We start from the raw sequence: 16,324 nt of genomic DNA on the forward strand, positions 1-16,324 counted from the left end.
TTCCCCAGAATTCCATCAGTTTTGTTTTACCAGTTTTTTTTTTTTAGGTTTATCAATGTGAATGTTAAAATCACCAGTGCTGAAAATTACAAGAAAAAAATCTGTTGAGAAAGCATAAAGCATCTCAGCAAAGTTAGGATTTCTTTTCAACACAGTGCCAATATATTCAAAAGGAGGCAACATCACCATATGATAACTGCTTGCATTAAAAGCCTTTAAAATAGCATAAACACTACCACTTTTCACTACCACATTCATATAATTAACGTTTGGAAGGGTTGACTGAATGAGTACTTGTGCACTGCTATTATTATCTAGCCAGGATTCAGTTAAAAGCATAAAGTCAATGGTGGAGGTAGATGCCAAGGTGGAGTTAGAGGGGACAAAATAAGAATAGGGCGGGGTGTAAGTGATCTCAGCAGTGACCAGGTCTTTCATTTGATCAGTGAACTCTAGCAGGGGAGAGGAGGGGGTGACTGGAGAGGAGGAATAGTGGAGTGAATCCTTACAGGTGGTAACTGGCATGTGGGATGGAGACTCTCTGTCTCAGCTCTGACGCCCCTCATGTTTTAAACTCTCTTCAGGTAGGAGCAGAAGTGGTTGTTCTTCAGGGTTCTTGGTTTGTTGTTTTATATCTTGACAACCTTAATGTGCACCAGATCACATCTTAAAAACACTTTAACTTGCAAGATAAAATGAATGCGAGGACAGAGATCACTGTTCAAACCGGTTAGGTTCACAGCACATGTTGCTATGACAACTAACTCAGAGTTAAGGTCATCTCTGTTTCTGGAAGTTTCCCTCATCTCAACAAACTCATGTGTTTTCACTTTGACCCGTTTCTGGAGCGAACTCCTGTGGAGTTTTTTTGTAAACAAACAATCCCTGATGTCGAACAAATGAGTTGAATGCATTTTCTTCCTCATAAATTATTTGCAGAGCTGACTGAAGTGGTTTAAATCCAGCATTGTTTTCATCCATGTGTAGTTGCTTGTGGTGTTCTGAAAAATTGTAAAATAGCAAAAACACACTGTGTGTTCTGACACCTTCCTAACCTACATCAACTTTTTTAACAATTTGGCCTACAGTAGCTTGTCTGTTGGTTAGGATAATCTGTTTGGTGTACTGATGTTTTATTGTGTTTTTTTCTCTTGTAATGTGTTCTGTGTGGACCCCAGGAAGAGTAAATAATGTGTTTGCATCAGCTAATGGGGATCCTAATAAATCAAATCAAATTTGAAAATTGGTTAAAACAAGCTGTACAAGCCACTTAAAAACAAATCTGTTTCTTGTCTCTTATGAAATGTTTTGTTTCTACCAGGCTTTGGGATCAAGCTGAACTGCTCAGTGTTGTGCGGGACTAATGTTAAACCTCACTGTAAAGCTAGCTGGAATTTTAGTGGAATCCCCAAACAGACCGATGGACACAATCAAACCACAGAAGTGTAAGCCTTATCAATACAATGTCTGAAATGCACACGTGCACAATATGTAACGGTTATAATTTGTATACTGTGATTGCACATTTGTAATATACTGTACACTCATTCAGACATGTACACTCATGCACACTGAGTAAATATACACATTACACTACATCTGTGTTTAAACCAACAACTGTAGCCTATATAAAGATGGATGATGAGGTGAAACCCCCTTTATATAGAATCAAATAACTTATTAAAACCATACTTATCAGAACATTCACTTGAACATACACATCAATGTGATAAAAACTACCTAATATGACAATATATAACCTTTGTTTTAAAAAACCTTTCTACTATAAAATATATTTTTAAAGATTCTGTGCATTTCCTTGCCCTGGTTGGCTGTGAACCACTTCAGTCTCTGTAACCAACAATGATAACTTTTGTCTCCTTTCCTTTAATGAACTGTGTGTCCTTTGTTAGGGCCATGATGGGCCCTTCAAAGAATACCATCTCCACTGCAATCCTGACCATTGAAAAAGTGTCTGCTAGAGATTTCCAGGCTAAATTTGAATGCATCGGCAGGGGCTTCTACAAATCGGTGTCTGGCATTGTAACTCTTAAGAGGAGAGGTCAGTGACAGAATAATTGCATGTTTGCCATGGCTAAGAGTATATCAGGCTTTGGCTACATATATAATACTTCTTAGTTGAAATAATTAATTGTTGGTTTTGGCGATTTTGTAGAATTTGTTGACAGTACAAAAAATATCGCACACACATTTTTTTTATACTTTAATTTTGTGTTTGTTTTCCAGAGTCAATAATTCCAGTGGTCACTGGCGGATTGTGTGTGTTGTTCTTCTGTGTGTTTGCTGCCATGCTGGTCAAGTGCTTCGCTATCGACCTCGCTCTCTTCTTTAGACCCTACTTCCCACTAAGCAGTCACAATATAGGTAAGGCATCATGTTGGGGCTGAAGACTACAAGTCTGAAAATGAAGAAAATCTTGGGGGGGTGGAGTTAGAAATAAGTGAGCTTATCTGAGCTTACCAGCAATTTACATTAGCTGCTAACATACCCGAATCGCCCACCAATCTTCCATTGCTGGAGGTGGGTGTCAGGTTTTGACAAGCAAGAAGAAAGTGTGGAATCTGCTGCATCAGTCTTACAGGAGTGCAATGCAAATTGATAGTGTCTGACACATCTGCACAGACACTGATGCAAATGCTTCCAGAAGCAGAATTCAAGCCACATGCAGAGGATGTTTTTGGGTTAGTTAAGTTAACATGTTTTATTTCTCATAGGTTTGATATGTCTGCGGCGCCATCTTGGTGGTGGCCGCCTATGGATTACACCCCATTGTGGTTTTTGTGTTCCTGTTATGAACTCTGTTTTCTGCTGTCCCTCTCTGGTAATATTTACATTGGACTTTCAACTGCCCACACTATTCCACCACTCTTTACCTGAAACCTGAAAGTTTCGCGGAATTATTAGTTGGAGGAGCAGCTGCTCTGCACGGGATCTATCAGGGGAATCGTGCTGGCTCACTGGTTAAACTGAGACAGCGGGGTTTTCGCACTGCTCTCTCTTCTATCCACCTGGTGAATGTCCGCTCTCTGGCCAACAAACTGCTACTCCTCAACAGAACTAACTCAGACTTCTGCAGATCTGACGCCCTCTGTTTTACCGAATACTGGTTCTCTCAGCACATCCCAGCTCGGCGACTTCAGCTCAGCGTTCAACACCATCATCCCGGACATCCTCCTCTTCAAACTCACCCAGCTCACTGCCAGCCTCCACCTGTCAGAGCAGAGGCTCACAAACATCCTGACTGACAGGAGTCAGCAGGTGAGGCTGAGGAACATCACATCCAGCACCCAGACTATTAGCACCGGCGCCCCCCAGGGGTGTGTGCTCTCCCCACTGCTATTCTCCCTCTACACCAACGACTGCACCTCAGGAGACCCATCTGTCAAATTCCTGAAGTTTGCTGACGACACAACGGTCATCAGCCTCATCCGGGGCGGTGATAAGTTGGCCTACAGATGGGAGGTTGATCAGCTGGCTCTCTGGTGCAGTCATAACAACCTGAAGCTAAAGATGCTCAAAACTGCGGAGATGACAGCGCATCTGCTATGACGTCTGCTCCTTTAATATGTCGAATCTGAAGATCATGGGCCTGCAAAAACAACGACCACCTCATGAGTCTCTGATTTGGACATTTAGACAACTGTAAAAACGTTAGAGGGTTATGATCTGTGTACACAATGAGTGGCGCGCCTCCTATGTACACCTCAAAATGCTTCAACGCCCAAGTGCCAGTGCTTCCTTCTCTATTACCGAGTAATTAAACTGGTTGTGGTTGAACGTCTTAGAAAAAAAACTAACTGGTCTTACCACCCCCTGATCATCCCCCTGAAACAAGACCGCACCTGCTTCCACCTGGCTGGCATCTACCTGGAGAATAAAGGTTTTATCAAAACGTGGGGACGAACATAAAAGAGACTTGATACTATCAAGGCTTGCTGACATACAGAGGACCAAACAAACTTTACCCTAGCCTTCAACAGCTCAGTCAAAGGAAACACCACAGTCGAAAAGCTTTTTTGTTGTAAGCTGAGGATACGTCTCTACTGCCCTCACCTTGTCCTGAACACCCACTACGCGGCCCAAATATGTTACAGTAGCCCTAGCAAAGTCACACTTAGCCAAATTGATGGTAAGGCATGCCTCAGCCAACCGCTCAAACAAAGCCCGAATGCGCTGAAAGTGAGAGTGCCATGTGTCACTGTAGATGACCAGGTCATCCAGATAAACAGCACAACCCTCCAAACCAGACACAACATGATTCATCAGGCGCTGGAACGTTGCGGGTGCGTTCCTTAAACCAAATGGCATCACTCTATAGGAATATAGACCAGACTGTGCAACAAATGCAGATATTTCCTGAGCATGCTGAGACAAAGGCACCTGCCAATATCCTTTAAGCAGATCAACTTGCTAACAAACCTGGCGGACCCCACCTGATCGACACAGTCATCCATCCGCGGCAGCGGAAAGGAGTCTGGTTTTGTGACAGAATTTACTTTTCTAAAATCCGTACAAAACCTAGGTGTTTTATCTGCCTTGGGAACCAAAATGCAAGGAGATGACCAATTCGAGGATGACGGTAATTGATTTCAGAATCTAAATGTTTGAGTTTCTCTGGGGACATGCGATAAAACCACTGTTTAATTGGCTGCGCATCTCCGACATCAATATCATGTTCAATCCAGTCTGTGCAAGTAGGAACATCACCAAACAGACAGGGATATTTCTGCACCAAATCAGACAGCTCACCACGTTTGGACTCAGATAAATGGGATAACAGTTTGTCTAAGTTTTTGAGTGACTGTGAATTATTCAACCTGCCATATAATAAACTATCATTAGGCTCCGGCACCCCATCTCCCTCCTGCGACCCCGAAACTGAGCTGACCAAGAGAGCAGGTCGCACCTCATTTTTAACTGCCTGGCTGACCTCAGCATCACTATTGTAATAAGGTTTCAGAAGGTTGACATGACACAGTTGTGTTGATTTCCTCCGTCCTGGGGTTGCAATGACATAATTCAAATCAGACATTTTTTCAGCGACTGTGTAAGGACCAGTATACTTGGCCTGAAATGGAGAGCCCACAATCGGCATAAGAGCGAGAACCTGGTCTCCAGGACTAAACTCCTGGCGTTCTGTACAGCGATCATACATCTTTTTCATTCTGCTCTGTGACATCTGCAACTTTCCCCTTGCCATCCCCCCTGCTACAAACAACCGATGTCTAAACCCGTTTACAAAGTCAATAAAATTTTTAGGCGGTTCAGCATCCACCCAGCTATCCTTCAACACTGCCAAGGGCCCCTGCACTGTATGTCCAAAAACCAGCTAATTCGGACTAAACCCTGTGCTCTCCTGCACAGCCTCTCTAGCAGCCAACATTAACCATGGAAGACCCTCCTCGTAGTCTTTATCCAGCTCGGTGCAATACGCACGCAAGAGTGACTTCGGAGTCTGGTGGAATCTCTCCAGGGCACCCTGGCTCTGTGCATGGTACGCCGATGACTGACAATGCTGCACATGTGACAACTTTAAAACAACAAAACAAACAAAAAAAGTATCTGGGTCTCTCTCATTAAACTATGGTAACAATTGTAGATTATTAATATCAAAGGGACGCACGCCAGCAGGCAAATGCTTACTGCCATCTCCACCCAGAGACAGGCGATATCCCTCTAGATCTAACTCTAGATCTTTCTGTCTGCTGACGAATCATCTCCACATCAATTTATTTACGCACTGAAGACGGACATGCCCCCAAGCAAAGCTTCACCACGTTCGCCACTAACCCAGATCAGCTCAACGAGCCCAAAAGGGGACCGTCGCTACAGCCTACAAGAGAAAACTGCACCGCTTGTTAAACAATAGCACCCGAGGACCCACACCTGTCACCTGCCACGTCTGGACTAAAATTCTCCTTCCTCAGCCTCAGGTAAGAAAAATCCAGCAACAAATTAATTCCAAACACAAGTAAATGACACTTACCCTGCTAAATCAGCCAAAATACACTACTCCCTTTCCTTCAGACACCCCAAGCAAACCACTACTTACCACAATAAGACAAAAAGGGAACATACACCGAAAACTCATCGTACTTGAGCTGCCATGCTCACAAACAAACCGGACTTGATAGCCAAACAAAACAACACGCGCGACTAACTATCAACTGTTTGAGCACAACCAAACCTATTTTGAACAAATCTCTAAATATTTCACATAGATCGCGTTACTCAAATAGTTCCAAAACGGACGAGCCCCCATTTTGTCATGACCAGGCTCGAAGGCCATGACAAAAAGTAGGAAAGGACACAGTGATTCAATTAACAAGATTTATTGTAACATAAGATGAACAAAATAATGCTTAAATTATGGAATGGGTTAGTCAGCAGCGTCAGTAGTGTAAGTGTGGATGATTGATTGTGGTGTAGAGAGTTGTGGTGTTCAAATAAAACAAACATGCGAAAACCAAAGGTGTAGCAGCTGGCAGGGAGGATGAGAGAGAGAGATGATCTTGGAGGTGGAGCTTTTATCTCCTGTGGAGCACTGGGACCAGGTGTTCCCGATCAGGGAGGGACCACTGCAATCAGCTCCTCAAACAGAAAACCACATCACCATTGCAGTACTGACAAACCTACACAGTCAAGCCACACAGGGGCGTCACATCGTGGACTTCAGGAGAAGCCCCCGCACTCTGCCCACCATCACCATACTCAACAGCCTTGTGTCTGCTGTGGAATCCTTCAGGTTTCTGGGATCCACTATATCCCAGGACCTGAAGTGGGAGCCAAACACTGACACAATCATCAAGAAGGCCCAACAGAGGATGTTCTTCCTGCGCCAGCCTAGGAAGCTCAACCTTCCTGAGGAGCTGCTGATCCACTTTTACACAGCCATCATCCAGTCTGTCCTCTGCATGTCCATCACTGTCTGGTTTGGATCTGCCACCAAAAGGACAAGGACAGGAACAGACTACAAAGGACAGTTAGGACAGCAGAAAAAATCATGGGTGCCAACCTGCCCTCCATTCAGGACTTATGCATTTCCAGAGTCAGGAAATGGGCAGGAAACATCACTGCAGATCCATCTCAGCCTGGACACAACCTGTTCCAGCTACTCTACTTTGGTAGGCGCTACAGAGCACTGTACGCCAAAACCAACAGACACAGTAACAGGCCATCACTCTGATGAACAGCGGATTTCTGACCCACAGTGTCAGGAACAATTCCTGTGCAATAACCGAGTAACTCTGCCTCTAATCTAAAACCTGTTTACTGGTTACGACTTTTTATTTATTCATCATTTTCTATTTCAGTGCTGTTCATACTGTTCATATTATATATTGTATGTACTGTATACCAAATCCACCTACCTCAAGTTCATGACACCTGCATATAATACTTATTTATTCCAGCATCCTTTGCTCCATTGCACTGTGTACATGTGTACATGTATGCATGGACTATGTGTATGTGTCCCTGTATATCACATCCACTTCCAACATGTACATTATAATGATAATAATAATGTTACTCATTCTTTACTGCATTCTTTGCATTCTGCTCACTGCACTATTTGTCAATCTGTCTATTGTTTTTGTTTAGTGTGTATATTTGTGTTCTCTATACTGTAGCCTGTGTCTGATTTTATTGTTGTTATTGTATTATTGTATGAGTAAGCACATCTTGAGCAATGTACAATCCTGAGTCAAATTCCTCGTATGTGTACACATACCTGGCAAATAAAGCTGATTCTGATTCTTAAAGTCAATTAACTTCCCATCCCGAGGCTACACTTCACTCAGATTGCTTTTATTTACTCACCCCTGGTGATTGCACATTATGATCTTTCTTACAGAGCAAGTAGGAGTAAAATAACTAGACTGGCACCATAAGCAACAGCAATCTGAAGCCAATTGTGAATTTTTGTAGCGTGGCTGAGTCAAAGAAATTGTGTAACCACAAAATGTTTTTGAGGCAATGAGTTTAAATGAAACGAATACAAACTAGATCTAATGCATGGTGTGGTGACAGGGTTGCGTTGGGTCATAATGATCTCAGAGGAAAGAAACTGACTAAAATCACAACAATCTGGATACATCAGCCTCATGAGTTTGTTTGTATTTCCCAGATGCGAGGGTGTATGATGCCTATGTGGTCTACCACATGCAGAGCATGGACAAGGCCACTGAGGAATCACTCTGTCGTTTCGTCACAAAGGATTTGCCCTCCGTCCTTGAGGAAAAGTGTGGCTATCGTCTCTTTATCCATGGGAGGGATGACATACCAGGAGAAGGTCCTAATTTTATTTGTTGGTTTTTGTAATTTTAGACATTATAGGCCCCAGTATAAAACTACTGGGAAGGCCAAGTTCTTCAAAACACAACCTGAAATGTTACATAGAGTCTTACTCACTTTATAAGCTTTGGTTTTCTTATACTTTTTTAGAGTTGTTTTATTGTCTCCAAATTTTGTGCCGACCAATTTATGAGACACAATGATGTCATAGTAGGAATAAAGCCATGGCATTCTATCCTTCTCTCCTTCAGTCACAACCTCTCCTTGCATTTCCTTCTTATTGTCTTAATTAATGTTGTCTGACCCCACAGACCGTCTGGAGCTGGTGGAGGACCGCTTGAAGCAGAGCAGGAGGCTGATGGTGATCCTCACCCCAGGTTTAGGATCAGAGTCCAAGATCACGGACCAAAATCTTGCCCCACCGGAATACTCAGTTATAGGAGGGTTTGACTGGCAGGTAGGAGTCTTACAAATGTAGAAATAAAGGCGGTGCTTAGTTTTGGCTGCAAAGTGTGGTAGTTTTGAATAAAACATAAGTTATAAATACTGAGAAGGACTGAGGACATGCTAATAGTCTGGGTGAGATGAATTTTCCACCTATGCCAAGATGAATGTAGCTAAAAAGCAGTAAAATTATGCAAGAGGAGTGAAGAGCTGTTGATATATCACCTTATTCATCTTTACAGTCTGATTAGTACTTTATTACAGACACACACACAGGTTGCCGCAGTGCGTAGCCTAAAGCAGTTAGGTGCGGCTGTGGCTCAGGAGATAGAGTGGGTTGCCTATTAATCGGTTCAATCCCCGGCTCCTCCAGGCGGCATGTTGAAGTATGCTTGGGCAAAATACTGAACCCCATTATTATAAGAAAATGTTACTGATCATTTTCCAGGTGGGGCTCCACCATGCGCTGGTCCAGAGGGAAATGACTGTGATTCTGATCCAGCTGGGGGACACTGAGCCACAGGGATACACACACCTTCCTCCTGGCTTGCAGCATCTGATTCGCAAGAGTGCTCCCATTAGGTGGCCAGAGGATTCACGGGCTGCTGTCGCATGGAACTCTCGCTTCTGGAAGAGAGTGCGATATCTGATGCCTGCCAAACCTGCCAAAAAATGTCAACAATCTGCTATTATCTGAAACACGTATGGACTCTAATTCCTTTTAGCCTTCCTAGAATGACAGATATATAGCATGTACAAAACAAAACAATATTACACCACTTCTCATCACACCCTTTATATATATGTGATGTTATGTTATATATATATTATATGATATATAGAATGATGCCAATACGTCTAAATAGTCTCGTTTAACTGCAGGTTCAAGGGTCGGTTTATTTCTTCCTAGAAGTATGTACATTGTATTTCTCACATCCTTATCACCCCATGCTGGTTCAAAGACACAAAAAAAGCATGGCCACAGCCAGGTGAGAGGTCACTGAGAAAACACATTTTTTATGTAAAAAAATAATTTAAAAAACGCTTATAACCATGAGTCTGTCCTTGAAGTGCATTTTCTTTTATTTCAAATAATAATTATTTCTTATTTGAAATGGCATATTATGTATTGTTATAATTTAAATACATATTAGGTCTATGTATCTTTTCAATTATCTCCTTGAATATTTGCCTGGCTATACCATACCCAAGAGCTAATAAAATCACAATTTGGGAAGTACACTACAGTACATTAGCTAAGCACTGTTCTTTCCTGGCCATAGCTGTCATGTTTATTAAGCTTTATTGTGGTTGAACTTGCGTGTTGTAACACTTGTGTGATAAATTAGGGGAAAACCTGAATTATACTGCAGTTGTGCTCCTCTGCTCAAGTGATTTTAATAAAAAAAGAAGAAAAGAGAAAGTGAATTGAAAAAGATTAATCTTAAAATTGGCCGTTTTTGTGACATATATTGTGCTGGAATCTTGTTCAATTTTCATCTGTGTGTTGGCACTGACATTATTTCCTAAGTTAAAACTGTTAGTCTCAAAATGCGTTGATATGCATAGATTTATACTATACAGTGTATGCCCCCAAAACTTCATTGCGGGGCTAGGGCTCATGACCTCAGTATTTCTACAATCCTGGCTACGGCCATGAAAGAAATATCAAATAATCATAAATATAGGCCTACATGTAACATAATAAATGTGTAAATTGTTGAAATTAAAATGGTTCTCTGTATTTTAGACAATATATTCAAGGTGCTGGAGAGACCTCAGTAATTTAAAAATAGCTTTGCTTTGGCTCTGATCAGTATGGAAAATAAATGCTATTAATTATCTTATGACAAGCTGTTGGAGAGCTGACTGCTGATTATGATAAAGGTTCTAAAGGTTCAGCCAGTAGGTCAGTCTATAATCTTTAGTGTAACCCTGCTTTCCTGTTTATGTCCAGGGTGTTGAAGACCTACAGAGATGAGGAGCTTGCTGTGTTTTAAAAAAAATCTTGAAGAAATGCGTGATTAGATAACGAGGTTCTTTCAGAGGTGTTGATCATTTTGCATAATACTACTAGGAGAACAGAAATAAAAGCCCCTAAATATATAAAAACATAAATCAACAGAAAATTAATTGGAATTAACTGAGAAAAAGACCGAGATTTTTTTGTAGAAGATTTAACAACAAATTTCTGCTGCACGCATCAGAATGGAGTTGTTCTCAATATGCCTGGTTGTTTGATTAATGCAAGTCCAAGTCTTAAGCTGATGATACACTGGGCAACTTTTTGAGCAATGTTGCTAGGCAATCTCGCTAGTGCCAAGTCCGACTATGTTTTGAATGGATAGCGGCGGCGGGGCGGGTGGGGGAGTGGAGAGGGAAGGGGATTACAGTAGTAATCTTTACTGATTACCACTGACGCATGAAAGTAGAGAGTTGCTCTGTGTATCATCAGCTTTATTTGTAGTTGAAACACTGATTTAAATTTATTTCCACCCAAACTTCATTGTACATGTGTGGCTTTGTACTGGTACGGTATGGTGTGTGCGTATGTCGGTGTGTGGTCACAAACTGTGCTTCCGGGTAGCATCTGAGGAACCAAAGATTGGTTCCTATTTATGCCAAGAGCGCTAATTGTCTCTTTCACTGGTTATTAATTAAAAATAACTCAAAAATAGTACAGAAGTTGCTTGTGGTTTCTTGTGTAATGTATTTTAGTGGTATAGGCCTAAATATAGCAAAGTATAGACATATTCATTTGGGAATGTTGTGATGCTATGTAATAGGCTACTGCATAAATTACACACCTCCATCAACACTGGCTCAACAGAAAAAGGCAGGTAACCAATCGTTTTCACATCACACAACAATTATTTTCTCCAGTGATTTACCCTTTTGGAGTATTTCTGATGAATATAACTGCTGTTACAGCATTTTTCCAATAGAGGGAGACATGATCTTACTACTGCATGCAGCCCTGTTAATAGAGCTTTCGTCACATAATTTAATTCTTTAAAAGACAAAAGGGAAAACATCCATAAATTGTTTATATAATTTTTACTGATGTGGCACTGATGTGAAAAAAGCCTTTATTGCATGGGCTGGAGCGAAGCAATGCAATTTCACACATGCAACTAGGTGACTGGTTGTAGTGTCGCTGGGTGGAGACGGTCAGGCAGGTAGCCTACAGTACAATAAGGAAATGTTTAAACCTCGCAATGCCTTAAAACACACACACACATGCAAAAAAGAAATTGACTGTGTATTTTCCGACTTTCTTAGCTGCTTATTCTGTGCGCAAGTCCTGCTCCACCTTCTTTCAGAGCGGTTTCTCTGCGTGTGATGGAAGATTCGCTCCAGACAGAATTGGATGCCACGTAAAAGTAAGTGAGCTGTCATGCATCTTTTCTCTGACACACGACATGACATAGTTTATATTTCAGACATCTTAATGAATGCCACAAAATACATTTTAGAGGGAAACTATCAAAACGCCACTTTTTCTTGCTGGAATACAGGAAGTAAAATGCGTGATAAAGTAAAACTGTTTGGTAGCAACTCAATTAATTCCGAAAAATCACTGCAACAGCAGACTTAAAAATACAATAAACTCTATACAAAGTCACTACTGAGTGTCGTAAACACAGTATAGCCTACATGTATACATTCACTTCAGAACTCTATAGTTTATAGAAACGGTTTGTAGAAGTTAACAGAAAATGCTGTAAAACTGCAAACAGCTGTAAAGTCAGTAGGCTATAAATCAAGTGTAGTACACAGACACACTTAAAGACCCTTAAAGATCTAAAATAACAACTATAGTGATTTTATATGTGTAGTAGAAAAAAACATGCAGTAGAGGAGTAAACAACTGTTTACTTGTCTAAGTTCAGCTTGCTTTCCTCTTCTCAAACACACACACACACACTCTCTCTCTCTCTCTCTGCTCTTTGTGTTTATTTGCAAAATAGATGTCTTGACTTAAACACAGCCCTTTGTTTGGCTTTTGACTTATGGTATTTTGACGTATGGTATTATGTCAATGGGTGACTGTTTCAGTCACTCAACACAGCGTACCCTGAAACACAATCACATACACTAACTTGGAGTTGAAAGCTATGATGGTGAGAAACAGGAACGCCAATCATTGGCCAACAACTTTTAGATTTAGTATTTAGCGGTTTCTGCCATCTCAGCGTGTAATAATATATTGTATGCACACTTCAGTACAGGAGACACGGGTCATGTCACTGTTTTATTATGAAATCTCAGATATTAGACATATCTGAACCATATTGCTCATAATATGACAATTTAGGGGCTATCCTTTTAAATACAAATGTAGGGCATATTCTCAGGCACTACCTATTTTGCTGTATTGAATTGAATTGTGACACTAAGCTAGCGTCAACGTCAAACTGTCAGATTCCTAAATAGATAGGCTACACCCATGATATGATAATGTGTTTTATTAATTATTAGGTGCAGGAAAAAACACAACAAAAAAAGCACAGATATATGCAGTGCTCTGTGTGACATGACTGCAGATTCTGACAAAATAAGAAAACTTAAAGCAGGGGTATCCAATTAGAATTCAAAGAGGTCCAGTTAGAGAAAATTTCCTGAAGCAAAGGTCCGGAACATCATAATGACTAACTTGCGTTATCATTCAGTACCATAACATATAGTTGTATCAACATATGTTTTTAGTCAACAACAGACTGTCAAATCAAATATTTCAAGAATATTTACTGTCAGTTTTCACATCAACCTGGAGGGATAATAAATAATAACTACTCTAATAATATATTCTAAATTTAAGTAAAATAAAATAAAGTGCCTAATTTTTAGAAAAAATTAAATAAAAAAGTGTAGCTTGAAGTGATGAAGTGTAGTCTTAAACAATTTTATAATAAAAACTCAACACATCAAATGAACAGCTGTAATGCCTCTTCTTCTCTTTCATTCCCTCTTATAAACCTCTTTCCTGCTTTCTCTTCCGTGAGAAACTTGAGCTCTACCCACATGGAAAGAACCTATATGAGGATATATGCACATATATGAAACCTATATGCAGTTTATATGCACATATATGCTGCATATATACAGCATATATGCAGCATATATGCAGCATATATGATAATATATATGCTGCATATATGCGTTTATATGCAGCATATAGGCAAAATTGAGGTGCATATACAGGCCATATAGGTCTCCGGTATTGCTTCTTTATATCCACATATAAAACTCTATATGTGGATGCAAGATATGTCTCCTATATAGCTCATGACAGGATCTGGTCATTTTGTAGCTCACATCTCACTTTGGCAACTGTCATACATGATGCCTAGCTCATATTTTCTATTATCAAGGCAATAACTAAGAACTAAAAGAAAACTATGCAAGGACTTATGTATGTGCGTGAAATTGGTATCACATGTAATTGGCATGTTATGGAATTTAACAATTAAGTGAGAGGAGATGGAAAGCTATGATGTCTACATGTTTTCCTGAAACATTTACAAGGTCAATTCTTTCTTGTATAAAGATAGTGGAAAAGAAGGAAATGTATAACAAAATGGTTTGTTGTTTTTTTATTTTGTCAATCAAGCCTTTTTTCCCCCCAATTTCAAGTCACTTCCAGATTCACATTACAGCTCATACACATCCACACATTCACCGTTACATCCACCAAATGCAATGCAAAATGCAATGTTTTCTGTATTGTCTTAATGCAGTTTCTAGATGAATTTGGCTGAAAGGTCATTAGTCTAAATGTAGCAAAAAACAAAAAAAACAAAACAAAAACAAAAGTACATAGAACATACATTCAAGTAATCATCATCATCCCACATCTATCTGAGCATTTCACTGTGGTTAATGAATTTGAAGACAATCTCAACATTTCTGTTCAGTTTTTTGTCTTATTTTTGTTCTGTTATTTGATTGTTCTTAAGTTAATAAATAATGTAAATTTCTACATTTTGGGCTATTATTTATGTTGCCTAGTAGCTATGGATTTTTATAATTTTGCTAATATATAGGTAAACATAGGTGCATATATGTGCACTGATATAGGTACATGTATGCACTGATATAGGTACGGATATAGGTACATGTATGTACGGATATAGGTACATGTATGCACGGATATATGTACGGATATAGGTACATGTATGCACGGATATAGGTACACATATATGCATATATGTACATATAATATAGGAAAACGGCCAATTTTATATATGTCACATATATTAAAAACCTATATCAAAACCTATATTAAAACATATATGTTTATATAGGTTCTTTCCATGTGGGTAGTTTGTCCTGCCTGCTAGCATTGGAGTTCTATGAGATATTCTGGTGTTGAACTGCCCTTGGGAGGAATGTACATGTAAAAATCTGTACAGTCTTAATTAAAAGCCTTGTGAAATCTCTTTTCCTCAATTCGTGTGTGTTTCCAAAACGTCTCTGGTGAATCTCGCGGACTCGACTCGCAAGCATCGGAATGCACAGATTTTATTGGCTGAGCAGCGTCACATGAGACGACTGGAGCACATGAGATTGGTCTGTGAGTTTCCTGGGCCAGAGCCCTGGGCCACTAGACCAGTACAGTAAATGCTACAAAGGCTGCGCAGGGTAAAATAGAAACGCTCCGTCATGAGGTAGTAATTCTCAATAATAAATTGGCTGTAGGTTGGCGGTCCGGAGAGGACAGCGGCTGGGTCCGCCTGTTAGTGACCACTGACTTAAACGGTAGATTCATATAAATTAGAATAGAATAACAGACAGTATTCTCTCAAATGCCTCTGGTGATATCTAGCAGTATAGATAGTTTTACTTTTATTGACCCAGGTTTTAGATGTTCCTTCTCTCCAACCCCATATAATGGAGGTGAATGGAAACCCTCTGTCATGCTCACAGCAACGTCATTCCAGAGTCAATATTCATATTACTCTGGATAATCCGTAGAACACATTTTCAACAAAAATGTTTTGTTTGTGCTGCTGCAGCCTCTGCTCCTGCTGGTTCCTTGCTAAGTCTCGGAGCTTGATAACTCAAATAAAACCAACATCATTGGAGAGAAATGAGAACTAATTTTTTTCCTTTTTTGGAATTTGGGTGAATGGACCCTTTAAACCTGCAGTCGGCAACAACTGAACACATAATGCAAAACTTTCCGTATATCTCTCTCTGCTGCTGGTATCACTCCGCTAAGCCCCTCCCAGCAACCACACAGTTTGGGCTCGATCTCCATGGCAAGAGTCTCACAAGTGTTTTGTACTATATGCTATTGTTGACAAAGGAGGGATGGGCAGTTCTTTCATTGCTGCTGGTTGTTTCTCTGCCATCGCGTTTGCAAATCTTCTGAAGCTGCCCGCTGAAGATATAGAGCTTGACTGAGTGAGAGCGTGCGCTGGGAGGGAGGCAACGCAGCGTGTGCATGAACAGTGATTGACACTGCATTAGAGACTCCTCCTGGCTCTGATTGGTTGGCTCTTAGATTTTGGATTTAGGCTACTACTGTCAGAATATAGTGACAGTTTCAGCAAATATG

General features: G+C 40.4%; 1 protein-coding gene across 1 annotated transcript in view; it reads left to right on the forward strand.

Annotated features, from left to right (window-relative positions):
• Window positions 1–10,169, forward strand: part of il1rl1 (interleukin 1 receptor-like 1) — a 31,164-nt gene extending 20,995 nt beyond the window's left edge. The window contains exons 7-12 of the mRNA XM_038721147.1: window positions 1,322–1,445; window positions 1,914–2,062; window positions 2,248–2,385; window positions 8,150–8,314; window positions 8,628–8,773; window positions 9,209–10,169. Of these exons, the coding sequence (XP_038577075.1) occupies window positions 1,322–1,445; window positions 1,914–2,062; window positions 2,248–2,385; window positions 8,150–8,314; window positions 8,628–8,773; window positions 9,209–9,457 (971 nt within the window). The 3' untranslated portion in view covers window positions 9,458–10,169. The remainder of the gene's footprint in view (window positions 1–1,321; window positions 1,446–1,913; window positions 2,063–2,247; window positions 2,386–8,149; window positions 8,315–8,627; window positions 8,774–9,208) is intronic.
• Window positions 10,170–16,324: the final 6,155 nt, after the last annotated feature.

This window comes from Micropterus salmoides, unplaced genomic scaffold (assembly GCF_014851395.1).
Source record: "Micropterus salmoides isolate LMB-PRFRI ecotype aquatic unplaced genomic scaffold, ASM1485139v1 Ms_hic_scaffold_15, whole genome shotgun sequence".
Lineage (NCBI taxonomy): Eukaryota > Metazoa > Chordata > Actinopteri > Centrarchiformes > Centrarchidae > Micropterus > Micropterus salmoides.